At 32.5% G+C, this 25216-nt stretch overlaps 2 protein-coding genes across 4 annotated transcripts in view; one reads left to right on the top strand and one right to left on the bottom strand.

The window, feature by feature from the left end:
* The window catches only part of LOC128991103 (dehydrogenase/reductase SDR family member 11-like), a 37169-nt gene extending 20067 nt beyond the window's left edge, over positions 1-17102 (top strand). For 2 of the 3 annotated variants that reach the window (XM_054413831.1, XM_054413830.1), the window contains exons 4-7: positions 410-542; positions 3659-3802; positions 4033-4106; positions 15784-17102. In XM_054413831.1, coding sequence (XP_054269806.1) covers positions 410-542; positions 3659-3802; positions 4033-4089 — 334 coding nt within the window. In that variant the 3' untranslated portion in view covers positions 4090-4106; positions 15784-17102. The remainder of the gene's footprint in view (positions 1-409; positions 543-3658; positions 3803-4032; positions 4107-15783) is intronic. The other variant, XM_054413832.1, reaches the window with a different exon arrangement.
* The window catches only part of LOC128989329 (uncharacterized), a 510234-nt gene that overhangs the window by 91960 nt on the left and 393058 nt on the right, over positions 1-25216 (bottom strand). The gene's annotated exons all lie outside the window — the stretch shown is intronic.

Here is a 25216-nt window from a genome sequence, read left to right as displayed (position 1 = left end):
ATTAGTATTGTTTACTTACTTAATAGCATTGTTTTTTTTGTTTTTTTACTTAATAGCACGTGTAATGAACCAATGAGGTCCAACGACTGAGAGAAAGGAAGTAAAATTGTATTGCTTATATCAACCAATCAGCTGTTCAGGCCAATTTAATTATTGTTAATGAGTGGTGCAATTAGTGTTTGGTACAATGATTCGTTGCATCACTGTCAGCAGCAATGAGAGGTTATAAACGAAAACATAACCTCTCTTAGAAGTTATATGAATAGTGATTGTTTTTATTGAACACTGTCGTAGGTAAAGTAGTGTACGCAACTCGTTGCGTTAACTACTATCATGTTTTCGCTTGACACACTGTTTCTGAGCTCTGCCCGTGACATTTTAATCTTTAATCTGTCTACTTCCCTTTCAGTCTGTCAATTCATCGGGTGTCCCCGTTCCCACTGGGCAGCTTCGTGTACTGCGCCTCCAAGAGAGCCGCAAGGGTATTGACCGAGGGTCTACGTAGGGAATTGGCTGCCACCAGGTCCAAGATCAAAGTCACGGTGAGGAAGTCATGAAAAGGAATATTTACTATGAAAACATTACTAAGTAATGCAGTGATTCGTTTTTGCCCATAATTATCCTATACAGTATATTAATAGGCAAGCATGTTGATTTAAATCCTTTTTTTCTCAGATCGAGTGCATCGCAGGAAAAATCTACGCATACTGTTAGAAAGATATTTGCCTGTTGATGTGCAGGCCCCTTTATAAATTTGAATAGGCTTAAAAATAAGCACAAAAATGAATACAAAAAAATAATATGGGCCTCTTGGGTTGCCATGCTGATGAATAAATAAAAACGAAATATAAACAGAAAATCAAAACAAACGGTAGGAATTCCAAACATGCGTTTTTTTTTACAGTGAGGGATGAAAATAGAATTTACACCACATATTTTTGGTCGAGTTTTCGACCACGGAATGACCTCTAGTTTACAATAGATAGGAGTGTAATCTAAAAAAGAAAGAATCCGTAATTTTATACTTGTATTAGTGATAAGACCGTCCGATAAGGAAATAGGTCCACTATATTATTCTTTGGAATTCATTTATGGAATAATCAAGTGGTAGATTAAGTTAGAAGTTATTGGAAATGATTGTAAAACATTCGACTGCGATGCCATGGTGATGTAAATCAACCATCACTATGTATTAACGAAACAACCCAACGTTTTCCAGATACATTATAGGCCCGTGCCTTCTATTTTGTATATGTTTAAACACGACTCCATCAATGATTTTGAAGACTGTGGTGAATATATAATCAGCATACGTAAAACACATACGTAACATACGAGCACACGTAAAAGTAATCAAAACCAGGTGTGTTAACTTAAAATAAAAACCCAATCCTTAAAATATATCTTGAGTCCTCAATATTGGAAGATTAATTAAGACTTTGGAAGTTAACACGGAATGAAAGTAAATTATAAAAATCCTCGAAAACTAAAGCTATTGCGGAAAATTGCTTGTGTTATTCGTGAAATAAAATTAATTTGAATTCAGTTTGCTTTACACATACGTTAACATTTTCTATCAAAGTGATGGCCCAAATGTCGTTAGAACATATGAAGATTGTAAGTCTGAGGAGAGTTGTTTCATCTTACTGTCCATTTGATTGCTTCCCTCTTAACACGTTGGGTGCTGATGACGGGAATTCCCGCAATTGCTTAACATTGAAATAAATGCAACTTTTATGTTCAAACATGTCGACAGCACGAATAGTGTTAACAAACGACTTTTATACATCACTCTTCTAACAAGATTCTCAGCGACTGCACATTTGGACTTCTCCAAAGTCTCATTATATGCTGAACGATTTTCATAAATACTTGTTGTTCATTCAATTATTTATATAATGCAAAACCTGGTAAATCCATTATCACGGTTTGTATATCAAGAAGCGATTTGCGTGGTTGAGTTTCGATATGCATTAATTGTTCACAAAGAAGAGAGATTTTCAATTAGATTAGTTTCCCACATAAATATAGATAGGATTTAGTAAACGGAAAAACTAAAGCAAGCTTGCACAAACATGCATTTCTGGTTGAACACCATTGGCTTTTACTAAATGATAAGCTTATGATTTTGAATATGTCTTATACAAATACATTACTAAACCTAGTAACTTGACCTCCATGTATCAATTTAACTTAATGAAATCATCTATACACAATTAGAAACAATTAGGAACGATGCCTTGTGTTACAAGTTAGACCTAACCCAGTTGTATTTAATTGATAAGCATCTATATAATTATAAAAATTCATAAGTTTTGAACTGTAATATAAAAAAGAGTCAAGTAACGTCGCTCTTAAAGGAAATTAAACTGTGGAAAATATTCAAAGGTTTTCAATTCGTGGAAATGTTTCATATAAAGTTGACGTGACAATACAAACATATTTCTAGAAACCATTTAATTTCCAACAGTTCTTTTAACAGTTAACATAATTGAATACCTTTTCTACGTACATTACTGAAATACCGGTAAACACTGTTACAAAAAAGCTTTCAAAGAATACGAGGTGAATTGCGAGAACCGGCTTTATTTTCTTGCTATGCTTTGTATCTTGTTTCGTGTTTCTTGGTCACTATTTCGACAAAATTTGATATGTTTTAGATCTATGCTATATTTTAGCCGGACAGTTCTAAAATCTTTAATTAATAGGCAAGCATCTTTCTTCTTGAGAAAACCTTTTTCTCAGTTCGTGTACATCGCAGGGAAAATATACGCTTATCGTTAGAAAAATACAATTTTCCTGTAGATGTGCGGAAATTCTTTATAAATTAAAATAGACTAAACAATAAGCACAAAAAATGAATTTAAAATTTAAAAAAATGTAAATGGCCTTACGGGTTGATATGCGACGAAATAATTAAGGTGACAAAATAACAAAGCAACATAAACAGAAAATCAAAACAAATAGAAGAAATTTCAATCGCACGTTTTATTCACAGTATGGGGTGAAAATAGAGAAGTCTGTACATTACATATATTTGGTCGAGTTTTCGACCACTGGACGACCTCTAGTATCTATAATATGAGAGAAAGCTCTATAGGCTAACCATATTATCAAAATATATTCCTGAACCGCACGAATGTGCTCTAGCAGTTATGTGATAAAATTATATTAATTGCAATACCTTAATACTTACATAGTTCTGAATATAAATGCTAAGACAGTATAAAGTTGATGTCTTCAAACTACAAACAATTAATATTGGATGTGCTAGTGTTACATGTGGTTAGCGTCATAGGTGCAGGAAGAACGGGTTCGATCCCGAGCATGTAAAAAAAACTGAGATTTTAACAATTTTCCCTTCAAAGAGTTTGTTGTTTCTTTTATGGAAATGTTACTGGCGTACATGCAAAAACAAGCATAATAGGGTGGTTGAGGTAAAAAAATACGTTTAGTCATAAAAAATACCGGGTCCGGTAGTCATAGCAAACTGGGTTCATTGTTGCCGACACTTGGTAGACGGGTACGACACTGTTGTGTCGAGAGCCAACCAACACTGATTTGCCAAATACTATTACAAGTTGTGACATGCGTAGTCGTTTATAGGCTGTGTGTGTTTGTGTGTGTGTTTAACTACATTGCCGTGTTGTCGTTCCAGTGTGTAAGCACCAGTGTGTCGGACCCCCAGCTCGTCGAGGTGGTCGGCTGGAACGAAGATGTTTACCTCAACAAAGTGTTCTTCCACTCCAAGGACATAGCTGACACTGTCATCTTCGTGCTGTCCGCCCCACCCAACGTCCAGGTATATTGTTCCATTATGTCCTGTGTCGTAAGCATATATTACTGAAGTTTTGTTTACATTTCCCTGAGCATTGTAGCCTATTAATGTATTCCTCGAAGGCTTTAAGTTAAATCCTACAAGGAACTTGCTGTTTCCTAATCAATTGAACTGTTCTCAAAAATCATATTTGGAAAGACTCAATCTATTGTGAAAAATTAATTCAAGAATTAATTAAACCCGAACACTTACAGAAAGAAAATAAAGCTCAAGCCACTACAACGATCGTGGGACCAAAGCGACCAGTGTAACTCCCAAGTGAACACAAGTAATAGTTTTTCCTATAAAATGTATACTTAACTTTACAAAATAAATAATTTATTTTTCATGTTCATGCCTACTCAGATTGCTTCATTATATTTGATTAATCAAACCTATGATTAAGATTGTTGATGGAAGTTACTTTTGGATTAGATGCAAGTAATAAACGTATCACTACCGAAAGTGGAAGTGTTTTTAGGTGAACTTAGCAGTAATGGTTAACTTATAAGCGTCTTACCTGGTATAGATAGGTTTTACCAGATTTTTTACGTTCTCCCCCTATACGGAGAAAGTATTGTTTTCATCAAAATTTTTAAATTTGAGCTTTGAATAGATATATCCGTTTTGGGCCCCCCTGAACCCAAAATGTTTGTCCGTATGCGTGTCAGTTTGTATGTGTGGATGTGTACAGAGCTACAGACCATACCTGTTGTCCGCTTTTGATGAAATTTGGTACGTGAGCACATGGTATCTCCAGGCACCTTTTTAATTTTTTTAATTTTGTTTTTTTAATGGTGGTTTTGCCATAAAACCCATAAAATAACGGAAAAATTGAATTTCATTAAAATGGCCAAAACCTTTTTTATATTGATTATATATATATATATATATATAATATATATATATATATTATAGTCCTTTAAATTCCGAACAAAATAGTACAAATTCCATTTCCCAAAAAATACGGTTCGAAAGTTATTGTTACTTTTGTTATTTTCTGATAAAAACCCAATAAAAAAGGAAAAATCAAATTTTGAAAAAAAAACTGGTTATGATTAAAATTATCATGTAATGGTCCTTTAAATTCGGAACAAAATGGTACAAATACCATTTCCGTAAAAATTAAGGTTCAAAGTAATTGTAACATGTGTCATTTTCCATAAAACCCCATAAAAACAGTAAATAAGATTTAAGGAAAAAAACTGGTTTTGATTATAATAAATTTGTTATTGCCCTTATAATTATAAAAAAATAGTGCAACCCCCATTGCTGAAACGAATACGGTAAAAAAGATGTTGCAACTTTTGAAATTATCCCTATAAAATACCATAGTTAGATACTCCCACTGCTTACCCATGATAACGTTTGTTCACAAGCTAATGGGAGAAAGTATGCGTCAGATTTCTGAAACCGTTTATTTATTTGATTATTATTTTGAGTAGCAAAATTTACATGGAATGTCAAAATTTAATTAAGTAACATTTTGCATATGACCATAATACTTTGTCTGAGCTCATAAGATAAAAGATTGTAATTTTGCACTGGAATTCAAGAGGTTCTAGAGTGTCTTTCATGAATCTGAAAATTTGTTTTCGCGAAATGAAATACAAAGCGGTGACGTTTTTGCTAATACACAGTGAAAATATAAAGACACTTAAGAAATACAAAATAATACTTTTCCAGTGTCTATATTATAAACATACTGCGCTGATTCGTGTGGTAAGAGAGAACAACTTAATGAAAAAATCATCTCTAAAATTCCCAAATATAAATGTTAGCTTCCTAAATATAGTTTCCAAATACAAATGTTAATTTTAATATAAAAATAAATTGATAATTTTACTCTTACTAAGTCCAATATAACAGAATACTAAGTCCTGTATAACAAATTGGAATGAATATCTTCAAATGTTAAAAGGGACGTTTCATCAAATCTTTAATGGCTTGAAGGTCTTTAAAGATTTCAAGGATTAGTCGCCACAATCAAACTTTTCTTTCGCTTAGATTCCAATATCGGCCAGTTCCCTTGCCTAATTTACATAGACCACGTCTTTATTTCCTTCTTTTCCCTTTTAGAAGTTTTAATACCAATCGTTCAGAATATCTTAAACATGGAATTCCACGTACACTTTACACTTGATCGTAATTCATAGTACCTAATTTAGTGTGGGGTTTTCTGTATTTTCTTTAATGTGGCCCACTCTTTTGTTTGGAGTTCATTCAGCATGTTTTGGTATTTTTTGCTATTTTTTAATTGTGGCAAGATAATTATAAACACCTTTGACAATGCTGACCTTCTTCAATGTCAGTGATTTAATGTAATACAAATACAAATTTTTATTTATTAATAAAAAAAAAACCAACTAAAGACTAAAGCTTAGGATGAAAACAAGTTATCATGCAATGTGTGTTAATAAGTAAGAAGCCACTAATAAAAGCAGTCATTGAAGAGTCAAATATGTTGGCAAGGCGTTGTGTACATAAATCGATGAGAAAGATCGTTTATGTACCCAAAAATAAGGGAAAATTCCCATTTTACATAATACAGCGTGTTTCTAATTTTATATATCCACAATAAGATGAATTTTCTTTGGTCGGGATATGCCATGTGTATATCATACAAAACATATCTTGTAAGATTTTCCACTTTTGAAGAATGGATAATAGATTACTCAATACTAGCACAAGAACCTTATAGTCCGGCAGAATTGACCTGAACCTGGTTTTGTCCTATTAAGTTTTTTTTATTGTTGATATGTGATATCTAGGGTAAGTAGACCCTAAAACCACCGGGTACTTTTTTGGTACCCTTGGGCAACAGCCGCCATCTTGGAAAATGGCGGGAAACGTCAATTACAGTGTAAGCTTTTACTTAAACCAGTGTAATTAAAAAACTATTTAAGATGGAACAATGCATATTATTTAAAAATGTTTATGGTTAAATTCCCTATTCAGAAATACCATATATTAAATATATATAATTTGTTTTAAGGTCAGTATTACTTTTCAAATTTTATAATTTATAAAAAAATAATGTCATATTTATTTTTATTTCAATTTTGCGACTTAGTTACTCAATATATAACCATAATATATATTACAAAGTTTGTAGAGCTTTAAATTTTGCATCGAATACATGTATGGGATGTTTTGTTGGATCAAGGGTAACGCCAGAACAAAGCGTTAGAAAATAATTTTTTTATTGATTTTCAATGAAAAATAAGGATAATTTATATGTTTAATAAAATTGTAACATCTTTCCTGAAACCATCCGCCTCTTCTCTCATGCTGTTTTTGGTATTAAAATGTTTGTAAAATTACCAAATTTAATTTGATCTATTAACTGTTTATATTTAAGGACTTTAAGGCCGATCTATTCGTCTTCACTCCAAAGAAACAATATTTTTTCAAAAAGAAAAGTTTACATTTTTACTAACCCATTGACTTATTATTATTAGATGTTGTATGTATTGCAATAAAAACACTCAGTAAACATTTGGCATCCATTTGACATGTAGATCACTGAAAACGAACAAGTCGGAGGTGAAAATTACAAGACTTCAACCAACAAAGATTTTAATGGTTGTATAATTTTCTTTGAAAAAAAGATTGTTATCTCGAGTACTGATTATGCGATGTTATGTTTTTTTATAATAACATACCCAGCAAACTACTGGCTTTCATTTGAGGCATTGATCATTCAAATCTAACGGGTTTGAGGGGATTTATAGAACTTTAACCAAATAACATTTTAGTTTTTTCAAGATTTGTTTTTAATTAAAGATATAATCTCAGGTCATAATTACGTTATATGAAATATTATATACTATGAATACTCAGTGAGTTACTGGCTTTAATCCAAGCCATTGACTATTAAAATTGGCTGAGTTGAACATGAGTTGTGGACCCCAAACAATAAAAATTTGATTTTTTTTTTCAATTTATTATTAGTTAATAACTGTGTCTCAAGTTATTTTTACGTGATATTGTATGTTGTGGTATAGGAATACTCAGTGAGTTAATGCGGTTCTTTTCAGCTATTATTTATTGCAATCTGACGTGTTTGGGGCGAGTTATAAGCTTAATCGTAGAATAAAAGTTGTTTTTTCTTAACTTTCTTCTGTATTTAAAGACATATTTCTCAGCTGCTATGTGTACTATGTTATTCGTTCTGGTCTAAAACACTAGGCCAACTTAGAACTTTCATTTGAGACAATTTTCATTTAAATATGTAGATCTTAAGGTGAGTTGTAGACCTCTAACTAACATAAGGTTTTCAATTTTTAAGGACTGTCTTTTATTAAAGATCTATATCTCAAGACCTAAATGAGCTGTGTTATTCATTTTGGTGAAGAAAACTTCAGTAAGCTATGGGTAAACTCAGATATGAACCTAACCTGGTTTATTCCTATCAAGGTTTTTTTTGTTGCGTTTGATACACACCACTGAACAGAATTGAAAAATATGTTGTTGCGTGAGCTTAGGCTTACCTTGCACAGTATTTTGTCATTGTGGATATAATACCTGTTTAAATAGAAAAATACAAACTCAAGACGTCAGTGAAGACTACGACAATGTAGAATAATGAGTTAATACCCCCGCTGCAGCAAACCTGACGAATAAGCAAATTTCCATTTGCCTGGATTGATTTTCAACTAATCTATTAAATTCACATTTATTTTTAACGAGTACCTAGGTTTGCTGCTAAAGAGAAACTAATAAAGTGTCTTTTTTATTAAAATATTAATAACTTAGTATAGAATAAATAAATCTGCCAGGTTTGATCAAAATATATAAAAAAAAAACCAACTAAAACATTTTACAATATTCTCCATAAGAATAACATGGAATTTTAAATGAATTTTTTTTTAAATTTTCTATATATATTTATATATATATATATATATATATATATATATATATTGTGATATGGATCGCAGGTCGAGGTTCGTTAAATGATAAACATGTTAACGTTGGCATGGGTTTATTAAAAGTGACCGAGCACTCAATCTAGGTCTAACGGTACAGTTCAAACTCAGTACAGTCCAAGTACAACAACAATAGTACAGTCTGGGCGAATGATATAAAACTAACATGATATATATAAAAGAACATATTATGACATCTCCCTCTTTTAAAAGAAAAAATTACATTTTTTTACAAATAAAATATTCAACTTTTTCAAAATTAAAATTACTTTTACATACCAACAGTTTTTTTTATTTAAGTTTGATTTTCATAACAAATTAAACTAAGCCTAACACATCTGAACAGCAATATAATCATCAAAGTGAATTTACAATAGTCATAAAATTACCAAATATAAATTTACAATACAATTAATAATCAAAATATGAATTTAATAAGGCATAGTTACTAGCCTAAATGAAATAAATAGAGCGCAAATTTCAAAGTATTAAAACTAAACAAGGTTATTGGAAACAACAATTAATCATCAAAAATATACAGAGTTTGAAAGTTACCACAAGAATTATGGACACGTTAGGCTAAGTACAATAAAAGAAACATAAACATGGATATTACAATAAAAAATTAAAATACTTCAAGTTAGGCCTACCTATAATAAAATCATTAGGGCCTACAAATTCATTTTGTCGACAGGTTTTATCATACGGCCAGAACGGGTCGTGTAGTGATTGTGGTCAGCAGGAAAGTGTACATGTCTAGGACTGTTAGGCCTTTCAGGAGAGGTTACTTCTTTGGCAGGAGACAAAATTGGTCTCAAAGGAGATTGGCTATGCCGTAGGCTATGGGAAGGAGACTTGATTGGGGATCTGGTCTTTACAGGCGATTTCGGGTTAATACCAGGTACATCATTACTACTGACAAAATAAGGCTTACATGATACATTGAATGGACGGAGATCCCGTCTGTTTCTAACATAAGTCTTGTCTGAACGTTCACTTTGTACAATATAAGACCTAGGCTCATCTCTCTTTCCAACAATTTGACCTTTTACCCATTTATTTTTGTATTTCATTAAGGCATGTTCATTTACCTGCAAAGGCCTTAAGGGCTTTGCACCTCTATCATAATACCTTTTTTGAGAGTCCTGTCTTAAAATTAAGTTTTTTCTAACATTTTCTGTACTCTAGGCCTAAGCATTTTTTCTTGACATGGCAAAATACCATTAAGTTTCCTACTGAAATGAATTTCTGCTGGAGAAGGCAGATTACAACTGATTGACGTATTTCTTAATTCTAAGAGAGCCAAATACAAATCAGTTTTTTCTAGCACAGACTTTTTGATCAGATTTTTAACACTTTGAACAGCTCTTTCTACCATCCCATTTGATTGCGAATAATGAGGACTTGTGCGTACATGTTTGAATTCCCAACACTTTGAGAAATTTTCAAACTCACTACTGTTAAAACTAGTATCAAAACCAGAAATCACAACTCTAGGAATACCATGTCTGCTAAATACAGATTTCAAACTATTTACAACATAAACACTAGTCATATTTTGCAAGATCACTACTTCAACATATTTAGAAAGATAATCAACAACTAGTAAAAACTTTTTATCTTCAAAAAAGAAAATATCAATGCCTACCTTGTCCCAAGGTAGCTTTGGTACCTTGTGTGGCATCAGAGGTTCCTTTACATTGCTGTTTGCATTCAAAATACATGTTTCACACTTTGATATAACATCTGAGATTTGGGAGTTCATTTGCGGCCAATACATTACATTTTTTGCCCTGAGCTGAGTTTTGGTTACCCCTAGATGTGGATAATGTAACCTTTTGAGCATTTCATTTCTGATTCCCCTCGGAATCACTATGCACGGTCCCTTAAACAACAAACCAAGTCATCTTTAACAGACCAATATTGTCGCACAGATTCTGGAAGCTTACTTTTGTGGTTAGGCCACACATTACCTTTAACAAACTTAAGCAATTTAACAAGATCACTATCATTAGCAGTATACTCTTTTAACTTAGACATGTTAATAGGATCAACATTCAGGTTTTGAGTTACATAATTAACATGAGCTTCTATGTCATCAGTGTCCAAGTTGAGTTCACTTGTATCGGAGCCATCAAAAGAACGGGACAAAGTATCCGCTATGAAAAGTTCTTTGCCACGTTTATACACTAAATTAATGTCATACTGCTGCAATTTTATTAACATCCGCTGTAGCCTAGGGGGACACGAATCAAGATTCTTCTTGAAAATTGCTACCAGTGGTTTATGGTCCGTTTCCACAGTGATGGTTGATCCAAATATGTACTGATGAAAACGTTCGCAGCCAAACACCACGGCTAGGAGTTCCTTTTCAATTTGGGAGTAACGTCTCTGCGTTTCATTTAACGCTTTGCTGGCATAGGCTACAGGCAGATTGTCTTGTAGCAGTGCACTACCTAAACCATTTTGAGAGCTATCTACAGTCAGTACAATAGGCTTGTTTACATCAAAGAACTGTAAAACAGGTCTGTTTGTTAACAATGATTTAAGTTTTTCAAAAGCGTTTTGTTGTTCATGTTGCCAACTAAAAATACAATCTTTTTTTAAAATAGAACGTAGAGGTGTAGTGTGCTCGGATAGGTTAGGTATGTACCTATTTACATGTCACAAGACCTAAAAATCGTTCCAAAGACTTGCGGTCTGTTGGAGGTTCCATACAGGTTATTGCTCTGATTTTACTTTCATCAATGTCAATGCCATTTTGTGTAAATTTATGCCCAAGATACTTAATTTCTGTTGTGCCTATTTTACATTTCTCTTTATTTAGCTTAATATTTTCAACTCTCATTTTGTCTAAAACTAACTTTAGTCTCGCATCGTGTTCCGCTTTTGTACGACCCCACAAAATAATATCATCAACGTAAACCTCGACCCCTTCAAATTCATCAAAGATTTGTCTAATTTTTTGCTGGAACACTTCACTAGCAGAGCATATACCGTATGGCAACCTCAGAAATTTCTAGCGACCAAAGGGGGTATTGAATGTGCATAGATCCGATGACTTGGCGGTTAACTTCACATGCCAAAACCCATTTTTACTGTCAAGAGTACTGAAAAACTTAGCTCCAGCCATTTTGGCGGAAATTTCTTCAAAAGACGGAATTTGGAAATGAGGCCGCATTATTGCAGCGTTAAGATCTTTCGGATCTAGGCACAGTCGCATATCTCCATTGTTCTTAGCAACTATGACTAACGATTGAACCCATTCTGTAGGCTTAACTACTTTCTCAATTATTTTATGTTTGACCGAATTGTCTAGTTTCTTTTTTAATTTAGGTTTTAATGCAAGTGGAACTTTTCTACATGCATGAATAACTGGAAGAGTACCTTCCTTTAACTGAATTTCATGTTCACCTTTTATACATCCAACACCAGACATCAAGTCTGGGTAATTATCAAGAATACAATGAGAAGACTCAGGACCTTCATTTAAGCCATTATTACCTTTTACATTGTCAACCCTTTTTATGAGGTTCAGTTTGACACAATCAGACAACCCCAAAATGCAAGGCGATTTACTATTTACAACAAAAAACTCTACACTATGTACTTCATCTTTGTGTTTAACATCAAGGGAGCATTTACCTACAGTGTCTAAGCCTTGACCTGTGTAAGAGGTTAGCCTAGCTTTGGTTGGCTGAAGTTGTACATTTAGGTTAAGATCATCAAAAACTTTCTTACTTAATATGGAAATATCAGCACCTGAATCAAGCTTAAAACGAGCTATACAGATCCCTAATATCAGTTACAAAAGAGTCTATATTTTCATCAAGGTATTGCTCACGCAAAAACAAAATATGACGTTCATAAGTTACGTTTTTAGTGGGTATAAAATAATTATCAAACTTAGATATTACAATCTCTAACTTGTGCTTGTCTTCTCCTGTTGAATACTGAAAATTGTTGTAGATTTTCAGAGCACGATCACCAATGACTGACAGTAAAAGAGCGATTTGATAATCACTAGTCTCTTTTTCACTTTTGCTAGCAACCATGTAGATTTTAAATTTTTGTTTGAAAAACGACCAATTTTCTGACATATTACCTGACCATGTCAATTCTGATGGTGGGCGTATTGAAGGTGTAGTCGAACTTTGCACGACGATGGACGTTTTTTCCTCCTCTTCTCCTGCTTTCGGCATGATTATAAAGCTTCAACGTCTTGTCTCAATAATTCAAAATAACTGTATTAAATTCAAACATACTTTTAAGACTCACATAGTTAAATTTTACCGACTGCGCCATGTGATATGGATCGCAGGTCGAGGTTCGTTAAATGATAAACATGTTAACGTTGGCATGGGTTTATTAAAAGTGACCGAGCACTCAATCTAGGTCTAACGGTACAGTTCAAACTCAGTACAGTCCAAGTACAACAACAATAGTACAGTCTGGGCGAATGATATAAAACTAACATGATATATATATAAAAGAACATATTATGACATATATATAAATTTGAGCGAAAGAGTGTTTTTGGCCTCTGGGGACATCAAAATGATGTAAATCTGTCCCGGGCCTAGGTCTTACCATGAGACCTACAGTAATAGCTACTTCCCTATAGAGAAATCGCTAATAGTCACTAAGGTTACTGAAACGTTATTTACAAGTTATTTCAACATGTAGGCCTATTATGTAAGTTAAAATTTTACATGAATAAAATATTTATGTTACAATACAAAATAATAAAACTCAACTATGTTGAAATTGATTTATTAATTTTGTTGACTTATTGTCTTTTTTCAATGTAACGCAAATACTAACAAGCATAGCCACAAGTGCTACGGGAATTCAGTTAACTTCAAAATCGAGTATTATTATTACATGCCATAATAATGATGTAAAGAATGTGTCTTGCTAGTAGCTTATAGAAGCTCAGGTTTAAATTAACAAAACTTATATTTTGTTCGCTTAGACTATAGGTAACACTAAAACAAGATCGTATAACAAGTTTTTTTTATTGGGCAAAAAATTCAATTCTTAAAGATAAAAACCACGTTTTCCGGCGCCAGTTTGAAACAGCTTTGATATGGCTAATATCTGGTAAATTTATGAGTAGCATTATAACGAGGTTTCATACTAAATTTCAAAATATTTGAACAAAAACGCATAGTTTATAGCTTAATTACCATGTTTTAAATTAATCGATTTATTTATTAATATGGACACTTATTATCTCAAATTCTAGAAGTTGCCCAAAGGTACTTTGTAAGTACCCGCTATTTTCTGCATCTATATACTACCAAAATAAAATATCATCAGTAAAAAAACGTAATAGAACAAAACAGGGCTCAAGAAAAATTCCCTGTTTAGTTGCCGGACTATTCCCAATTTACAAATCAACAAATTACAAGAAAAATTATTGATTTATTAATGATCTGTACCTATAATTTTTTGAAACCCAATAATGAATATTTTCCATGATAGCCAGTACGTTACCGACTGTTTTCATATAAATACATAATAATCACTAACATAACATACAATCACAACAAACATAATAACAATAGCGACATAACATAACAACATAACATAACATAACATAACATAACAATAGCAAACATAACATAATAATCACTAAAGATATCGGGCTTTGATGAGCCTTTTTTATAATTAAAATTACTCTTTTTGGGGGGGTCCATAACTAGCCACATCCTATGATTTGAGTTATAATTAGCGTAAATGAAACCCGTTGGTTTATTGAGTATTTTGATACCAAAAACAGTAGAAAAGAACTACAGAATATTCTTAGGAAGAATTATATAAATTATTTTCATTTATTAGATACCCCTCTTTGTCACAGAAAAAATAAATAAAAGTTATTTTTTACACATTGTTGTGACGTTATCATTGATCCAACAAAGATTCCTATAGGTGCATTGGATGCACAATTTTAAGATCTACAACTTTTGTAACATGTATCATGGCATTTTTTCAGAGATTTTAGCACAAAGTTGAAAAAAGTAGGGATGGAACATATTTTTTTATCTAAATGATCAATTTAAAAAAGAAATACTGCCTTTAAAACACACAATATATAGTTAAAATATGATATTTTCCTGCATAGAATTGCACTGTGAGTAATTTAAAAGTGTTTGCACTGCTGTAGGTAGCATGGTATTTTCATAACATAGTTGTAAGTAAAAGCTTACACTCTAAATTACGTTTTCCGCCATTTTCCAAGATGGCGGCTATTGCCCAAGGGTACCAAAAAAGTACCAGGTGGTTTTATGGTCTACATACCCTATATAACTCAAAACAACAATAAAAAAAAAACTTAATAGGACAAAACCAGGTTAGGGACAAAATCCTCATTTGGCTGCCGGACTATTACTCACGGAACCTGACATCTTCTATAGGCAAACATGTTTCTTTAAAACCTGTATTCTTAGCTCTTGTATATCACAGGGGAAATCTACGCGGTAGAAATATATTTTCCTGTAGATGTGCAAAACTCCTTTATAAATTAAAATAGGCTCAAAAATAAGCAAAAAAATGAATAAAGTTCTAAAAAAAATACATGGGCCTTATGGGTTGCCATTCTGGTGACGAAATAACGACTAAATATAAAGAGAAGATCAAAATAAATGGAAGATATTCCAATAACATGTTTTATTTACAGTGAAGGGTGAAAATAGAGAAGTCTGTACATGACATATTTTTGGTCGAGTTTTCGACCACTGGACGACCTCTAGTCTGATTTAATATACTCGAGTCCAACTAACTTCTGTTGTGTCACAAAATATGTGAAATTTCCCCACCTTTTAGTGGATTCAGCTAATTTAACTCAACCGACTTGCTACTAAAAATAGTCAACATTATTAAACTTTGATAATAAATTAAAATAAAGAATTGTTGATTTAATTTCAATTTGCCAAACAGATTTTCACAGTAATAGAGTATTGTAGGTAATGCATGTATTTCCGATATCTCATTTATTGTTCCATTTTCCATTAAACGTTTTGTGGTTTTCAGGTCAATGAAGTATTGCTGTAATGGACCAATGGGAGAAACGCCTTGAATCTCACTGTTTTATAAAAGGTGTAAAATTGTCAATCATATTTAAACTAATTGTTATTATTATTGGAGAAAAGTATGCCACGTATCATACCAATAATGTGGTATATTGTAGAATAAACTGTAGCGTTTGCCATGAAAAAAACACTTATAAAAAAAATTTGTTACTCAATGTACACATGCAAATGATTACTGAAAGTAGGCCTTGCTTTGGGTAATAATAATAGTAATTGCAATTAATACGAGCCTTTAATTGAAATCATTGAAAGTTTGATTTAAATTTAAAAAGTGAAATTTACCTGTGCTAGCATTTATTCAATCTAGTTTTTATCTAGCACTTTTATTGCTTAAATGATTTTCAGTCAAATGATCTCCACAAAAAAGATTATATCTAGCGGAATGCTGCAAATATGAGTTGTATACGAAAGTTTTCCGAAGTTCCTATATACCAATGGATCTGTGATAATGAAAGTCAGTGTGGTGTTTATCCAAATCCAGTAATTATTCAGTTTAAAACAAAACAGGACATACAATAAGTTTATATTATTTTAATAAGAGTAAAAGTAGAATTACAATATGTACATCATATTCTATTTTTCTGTTCTACATGTCGTATCAAAGTACAGTGCTTTAAATTGTTTTTCTTTACGTAATAATAGAAATAATATGAACGTCAATTGAACATAATGTACATTATCGGTTGGGTAAGGAAAGGACCATGATTTTTATGTAGCTTGGTTAGTCAAACCATAGACAAAACAATAAATATAGACCGACAGCAGTGCTGCGGTTAGCTTAAGTTCTGGCGACCACCGCTAGGAGTGCCGTGTAGTTACGGCGCACACCGCTGCAGCTTCTGCTGGTAAAAAATTCTAACTGTTTATATAATATTCCTCACTGCCATCAGTAATAATGTAAATATTAATTATTTATAAATTTACGCAACAAATTAAATAACATTTTATGTTTTTTTTGTTTGAAGTTCATTGTTGGTGATGGCGAGTTAATGTTGTTCAAAGGTTTATTGCGGACATTTTCCATCACGAAAGTAAAAAACATTTTTTTTTTTTACTTTCGTGATGGAAAATGTCCGCAATAAACCTTTGAACAACATTTTATGTTTTACTGCTAAGATGAGTAGTAGGCTGTTAGTATATTGTATGAGTAAAATAAGTAGTTTTAATTTTGCGCATTGTCTAAACTGTACCATGTCATTAAAAGTGTCAACATGTTAGTAAAGGTTTCATCAGCTTAAAAATAAACTAGTTTGCTGTGTCTTCTTTACCCTTAAATGTTTACAAAATTAGTCTATTATCTAAATCAACTCTCTTTTAAAGTTGTATTGAATGTGTGAATTGGGATCAATTTATATACTGGTAATTTAAATTACTTAAGTAAACGATTAAAGTTACCTGTATGTATGGCAGATGTAATTTACTTATAAATGCAATGGTAAAATAATTAATATCGTTAATTATTAGGTAGGCTTTTTCTGTGCCATTTAAAATTATTAAAAACTATGTTTATTTGTATTCATAGTTCTTTATAAAAAGTGCACTACTCATATTTAATGTGGTAAACTCATATACTATAATGTAACATTAGATTAGTTAATACCCATATTTTTGGTTTATAATTTAAATATATAAATTTAAATATTTACGCATTTACCTTAGCTCGACACACATAATGAAATACAAACAATACTGGTATTTAAACAATTATATCTAAAAATGACGGACTTTAAACCTTGAGATCTAAAAAATTGTACAATCTGCACAAAAATCTGTATGAAGACTGATTTTATATTATTTACAAGAAGCATGCAGAATTTTTTAATGATAATAAGAAATTGATTACCAATCAAATAGGTTATGTTTTACACATTTACACACTTCTGCCAAATTCCAAAAACATTTTAAGAAAATATCCAAATGAATATAAAACCGACGATAAATTACGATCCTTGTATTGGTTAGAGGTGTAAGCCAGAATACTCAGCCTAAATTAACATTGATTAAAACCACAGTTTGATAAAATCTGTGTTCAATATAGACAGGGAAGGCGGTTTGGTACCACAGTTTGTGGCAAGCTGCGCCTGCTGAATTAAACAGGCGTTTGCGGCAACCGCGCACATGTGCTGTGAACACTGTAACTCGCTCATGGAGAATACTGAACTGACACAGGCAATGGAAGTGCTTTAGCTAAATTGCAACCACTCTGAATTGAAATTGGAGTTTTAAAATAAGTTTATGTAGTGTACACATTTGTGTATGTGTGTAAACATATTTCAGAATGTGTTTGGAGAAGGTCAACTTAAGAACTCGTTCTAGACTCTTCGATTGAAATGGAATGTTGGTTTTCTTAGTGAAAAAATGTTGAAAAATGTAACATTAGTTCATGCCAATTTCCTAGGAAAATATGTTTGGCTTGTATACGGTTTGAAATAAACTATTATTTTATCTTCACTACAAGTAGGTTTACATTTTAATTATTTGTGTCTTAATTTTGTAGATGCATTTTTATGAGGCTCAAAAACTGAACATATGGGTGTTTAGTAACTAAATAGAGACTACCAAGAGAACATTTTAAAACCACTATTTTGTAGAAAAGGAATTTTTGAAATCTTAATAATGTGAAGTATTGTAGTTAGCTGAGTAATTTGTACAAAAGCAAAGATTATACGCTGCAGTGTCGATCGATGGATATTCAACTCTCCAAAGATTCTACAAGAAAAGTACAAATAAAATCCCCAAAGAAGCTTCAAGTAACACACCATACTGTAGTGTTTAAACGAAAATGTGCTGTACCTACATTTTATGTTATATTACCTACCAACTCTATTCACCACCACTCATTTAAAACAAAAATACTTACATTATACATCCGGGTGTAAAAAATATTAGAAGAAAATGTAACATAAACACAATTCTCTCGTACATATCAAAACGATAATCGGTCCACAGAGATTTAACCGTAATGAGTTACAGTAGCAAAACATTTAAATTAAACGAGTAAATCAAATGGTGGTATGGTTGGTGTGAAATTTAATCAAACAAGTTTGTGGCTAGAATCGTCCATGTGTAGAACTAACTGCGGCGCAGAACTCACACACTCACCCTACATTGGCACGTGTGTCTTTGTTGTGGATTTACACATTTTTGCACTGGAAACACGTTTATTGAACACTACTATATAGTATAAAAAATCGTAGCTCTTATTTCGTGTTATTATTAGTATTAGTATTGTTAGGTGTAGTATTCTTAGTGTTGGTATAAACTAGTTTTACTCATGAAAAACTAAATGTCGCAAATTAGTACTGATAAAAATGTTTGTTAACGTCAGGATCACCTTCTCTGTCAGAGCTCGGTAATATACCCTACAAATAAACGGTGGACAGCTTGGTCAGAAGTTGTATGGGCAGTGGACCCTAGTGTGTTTCAGTTCCAGATCAGATTATAAATTGTCTACGTTTAACTTATTTTTTACCACGTGTCTCATCCAAATAGTACTTCTGTAAGAATTTGGATTTCTGTAACCATATAAGAGAAACATAATCGATATAATCATAGAAAAATACTGGAAAAATGTTAGGATACATTGAGTGCATGATTCTTAGAGAAATCCATGCATTTTTGGGGTCAAATAAAATTAGGTTTTACAAGTACCTAGGTTCGCTGCTACAGGGAGAATATTAAAGTGTGATTTTTTGTAAAATATGAATAGTTTAGTATATATAAAAAATAAATGTACCAAGTTTTATCTAAATATCGTCAATCTGCCATTTTGAATCTTTGAACAGCTGCCATTTTTACTCATTTATTTGTTCTTTTGAGTAAGAATTTGCGGAATTGTATTCTACTGATAAAGACCTTTAATTTGATGCGCATTTCAACCTGTGCTAACGTTTAAGATTTTTATTTTGATTTCTAGCGGGTTCTTTTGACTTTATCTTTGAAACTCGGTTTTCGGGCTTGTGGCATTGTATTTTACTAACAAAAACCTATTTTGATGAACATACCAACATAAACTTACTTTTAAAAATTTCTTAGCGTGCCTCCCTGAGCAGGTAGCGTATGACTGAATAATATTTTTAAATGATTTTATGTCCAGTAACTTTGTACAGAGTTCTATATGTTTTATTTTTTGAAAATCAAACCATCCTGAGACTTAATTAGACCCTGTATACGTAAATTAAAGTGCAAAATGAATAGTAACGATGTTGTAGCAATACACCTATGGCAGTAATGAGAAGAAATTACACTCAAACACCAATCATGAGTTCAATTACTACTTATGAAACATGAATACAATCACTACTACAACGAGCTATTGTGGTTACCTTAACTGGGTAATTGATCATGGTGTAATTACCTGAAAATAAAAGCAAACAATTAGTTCATCAATGCACAAAAAATAAAAATAAATGTATAATATTGGTGACAGGTTGTCTTACTGATATTCACCTTATAAGTTCAGAGACTACAGTAATTAACTTTTGAGATTTGTAGTTTTTAATCGGTATTTAACAATAATAGAAAAATTATAAGTTATTGTGTAATTGAGTCTAGTACTTTTAATTCATAACTTATTCAATCGGTTAACATAATAAATTTTACAAGCGTGTATTTACCCGTTAAAAATCATAATATTTAATTCGTCAAAAATTAAATTGATTTATATATTTTATTAAATTTATTTAGTCCTTCTCGTTTTAAATACAAAAATATTGTATTTATCAATCGACGTGTGAATAATTACTAAATAAATCATGTAAAGCAAGAAATAGGAAAGTTGTCAAAACTAAAGGGACTTAACAATATGTTCACTCTCATGCATAAATGGCTGTAGATTTGCAAATAAGCAATTGTATAAGTAAGAAGAGAGAAAACAGGCGTCCCTTTTTGCAGGTCTCGTAACAGAGTCAGACCACAGTGTTGAATAACTAACATTTCTGCCACGAGTCGGACATTGCGTGGGAGATGATACAACCTGCGTCATTGGGTAAATATCATTACTACAACTAGGAGGTGTTTGTTATGATTACATTAATAGAATTATGAAAATGTGTATTAGCTAAGTATGGGAAATGTATTATAAAACAAGCTGTTTATTTTGCTTGATAGTAATATTATATCCAACGAAAGTTCGTCAATAAGGTTAGTCAAATTCGAGCATTCGGCAAACGAGTGATATTTCAAATAAATCTAATTAATGACACAGATTAATTAATGATATATTTTGTTTGTAAATTTAATTAGGGCTATGTGTTGTGATTGCCAGTGATACAATTATACTGGTTACATTATTAGTTCCTGTAAAAGTGAGTGTTTGCTTAAGGCGTAAAGTACACTGAAAGATCCATTTAAATAAATTTGTGTGATGAGGAAATTGAGCTTTTTTAATTAAAAAAATAAGTCGGTGGCCTCTTTTACCTTTATGCCCGTTCACTTGGACCACAGAGGCCTGTGTGTGGACCTTATTCAGCAAAGCAAGTGTAAGCCGTTACAGTACAAGATGCACAGCACTGATGAAAAGTAGTGGCAGGTACACCATGAATTGAACCGACGACATCACTGCCTTGAGCCTGCAATCCATGACGCTACCAACTAAGCTACCGACTCACCAACAATTAAAGAGACAGTCTTATGCAAGAACTTTACTGTAGAGCAAAGGGAGCGAGCTGGTCTAATGGTAGAGCGTGGATTTTCGTCCCGAGGTCCAGGGTTCAAATCCCACCTGTCCCCAAATACTTTAAGCTAAGATAAAATTCAACTAGGCATATCCAGAAACGGTGTGAAATAGTACCACGCTAGAGCCTTCCTTGGATGTGAATGTTGGATATAAAAACCTCCGGTTGAATGTATGTATAAAAATCTTACCACGTTATCGACTATACGATATTAAACAAATTTAACAGTCTATTTAACACCACAATTTCGAATACATAGAATCAATGTTACTATGGTGTCTACAAGTTGGGAAGTGAGGCTTATCTCTGGTGCCAACTGAGCCGTGGATTCCACCTCAATAATTCAGTCGCCATCATATGATCCTCAGATAACAACACTGTGTTGGTGAAACAGCACGGATTGAGCAGGGCTTCGATCTTGTTACTATTTTTTTGTCAAACCGTTGCGTGTTCCTAAAGGAAGAAAATGTAACACCAAAATCATTCAGGGTTTGTACAAACATAATTCACAAACATATGTTAAGACTCACCAAACTTCTTTGTTAATCCATTTTGGATAGTATTATATTGTTAACTAGCTGTAACCCGCGGGCTTTGCCCCGTTTAACTTCTTAATTTTCAAGATGATCTCGTTCGCATGGCTCAATCACGTCCTGGTTGAAGTTCGTTCGCTACGCTCACTCACCTTTAGGTTGGAGCTCGTTCGCTACACTCACTCACCTTTAGGTTGGAGCTCGTTCGCTGCGCTCACTTGCCTTCAGGTTAGCTCGTTCGCTACGCTCACTTGCCTTCAGGTTAGCTCGTTCGCTACGCTCACTCACCTTTTTGGTTGCAAATTAGCTGTTGTCATAAATGTAAAAGAAATAATAGTGCTGCACCCTGTTGGTAATCCTTGTAACTTTAATGCTATTGAACATCATAGAACAGAACCAACTTGTTTAATTGAAACAGCTGTTAAGATTCATTAATTCCATTTCTCATAAGGTTAACATGGGAAACTCCAGAGCCACTGGGGCGGAGCCTATTGGACGGATCACGAAATTGATGGTGTATAAACCTATTCCATGACATTCTACACGTATGTACCAAGTTTCGTGGCAATCGGTTCAGCGGTGTCCGAGTTTATCACCCCCAAACAAACAAACAAACAAATATATATACAAACATCCTCTTTTATATATATAGATACGCATTTTCGCAATACATTACTATTAAAAAAATGTTAAAGTAAAAGAATAAGTAGTTGTAGAAAGAAAGTCAGTATAAATTTAATATAAGTCCAATGACCAAAGCTATAGACCATCAACAAATTTGACTTTTCTCATTATTGAACCCGCAACACTCTGGTTACGAGGCAAGAACTTCATCCACCCAGTTACCCAGCTAATAAGCACTGCTCTGATTGGTCTGTTGACTGAATAAATAATCCTCGCTCTTAAATTCATCAGTGTTGGTTAGTAACGAAGCTTCAAAAGGTATCTCACTTCACTGCACATACATTCAGGATTAGCACAGACATGTCCATAAGTATAAATAGGATTTTCCAAAAAAACGGAAAGGTAAATTTGATAGTGGATTTTAGATAGGATAGATTCCAAATACACAGTTTAAACTACATTAAACCATTTTTAACAAAGTAAGTTGTTCTATAAGAAACTTGTAACAAGGAAAGACAATTATTCCGGCTTGAGAGATTTCCAGAGGATCTACCAGATGAAAGAAACGACTTTCAACCACTTAAGTCTATTGAGAGTCTTCAAAGGAAAAGGTAAACCTTCTGGGAGAGGAACAGACAGGTAATAATACGATACTTGTCTTAATTAACTATCTGTCCTACCATAATAATGAACAAAGCCATCTATGATAACGGTAAATATATATATGTGTTATTAAGTATCTCTAATAATAATTGTTTAACATTAAATTAAATCATTGAGACGGAGACGATGATCAGTGTATCTGGTTATCTGGAGTTGATCAGTGTATCTGGTGTATAGTGTAACTGGCTGTGATACTGACTAAGATCAGCTGTTTCATTAGTCACGACCATCCATCTATTTAAAGTTCAATATTCAGAAACAGCTGGGTCCAGGTTCGAACCATCAACAAGCTACTGACTTTTCTCATGATCGATCCGGCAACCTTCCAATCCAGATTCCGAAAACATTTAGTGACAAGTAAGTTTCCACAGTAATATATAGTTGTATATATTATAGTTCTTAAAGTGAGAACATTCCAATTAAAAATGAAAGTTTACTACCAAAAAATAACAACTGGTCTTCCACTACAGCAAACAAAGGTTTTACGTAATTCATATTTGCCATAGACTACTAAATTAAGTGTGTTGTCATCATAGTAATAACAGCAATAACGATAACAGCAATAACGATAACAGCAATAACAACAGTATTGCTAAACTAACAGACTAGAAAGTTCATATGTGCGCAGACGGGTAGAATATCGACTAGGGATTTGCCTGTAGTTTGTGAATAATCCAAAAGTTCGCCTTCACACCGGCTTAGCTAACACACTGCTGGGGATTAACACCATGTTTGAGTGCTACCATAACAGTAATACTGCTAGCATTAGATAAATGTTCAGCCAAGCGAGTAAATATTGCCTAGTAAGCTGTGAAGGATTACATTAGCAAATGAATTGCAGGTAAAACTTTTAATAGCTGAAAATACAATCGTATCAAACGATTGCAATATTTAAATTAGTTTGTGTACTAAATTTGAACACAGTTACCGAATAACGACATGTCTAGGTATTTTAGTTTGAGTGTTTACTTTATTTGTCTGGTAACTTGTGCAATTAGGTTTTTTTGCGGAATTGTGTTCTCGATATGTCTTCTTGATATGTTATGCAAATTATTCTTATTTGTGAACTTGTTGATGATTGGAGAAATGTTGTGAAACCACGGGCCGTAAATCAATTACAAATTTGTAAAAAGTTTCTAAGCCACTAGAAAAAAATAAATATTAAACCACTAGATAAACCAATAATAAACTACATTATTTTGGCCAGTTCTAGCTGAAAAACTTCATAATTATGGGACAAATTTGGAAATTTATATTTCACAGAAAATAGTAAAAAAAATGGTATTTTAGTCTTATTAGTTTCTTCAGTTAAGATCAAAGAGGGTTTAATGGCGTCTTATCTGATAAAAAAAAACTGAACAAACATTTTAGCTTAAACATTAAACAACTCTCTGTTGAAGGTTGTTTTTGTGGAAGACGTGGCAGATGATTCTCAAATTAAAGTACAGTACACACTTGTAACTTTCGATAAAAAGATTGAAATAAAAAACCTTTACTACTTCGGGCTAGAACACGTTTAACACTTCACTTAAAATAAACTATTATTCAAGAGATTGTGTAACTTTATTCATTCTTTACACGTCCATATACTTTACAGGATAAGCGTGGAACGTGTATGGAATACTGATTAGTACACCGTTATAGAGAAAGTTGTTACGATATTTTAACTGTTATATCCATATACTGTATGCGTACTTGAAATTATATTTTGAAAGTGTTCTCCTTTTTTAATTTTGGGTAAAAGTTTACTGAGATTTCTGATATATTTTTGCATCTCATTAGAGAAACATGAGTTTAAAATAGTTTTCCATCATTACCAATATCAGCCCAAAGTAATATTTTTTTTGGTAATGCTGTTAACTTGATATTTCTTAAGTAC

Source organism: Macrosteles quadrilineatus, unplaced genomic scaffold, assembly GCF_028750875.1.
Source record: "Macrosteles quadrilineatus isolate MER2022 unplaced genomic scaffold, UCM_ALF_1.0 Scaffold_3__2_contigs__length_128488019, whole genome shotgun sequence".
Lineage (NCBI taxonomy): Eukaryota > Metazoa > Arthropoda > Insecta > Hemiptera > Cicadellidae > Macrosteles > Macrosteles quadrilineatus.
This window is presented reverse-complemented; position numbering and strand designations above follow the sequence as displayed.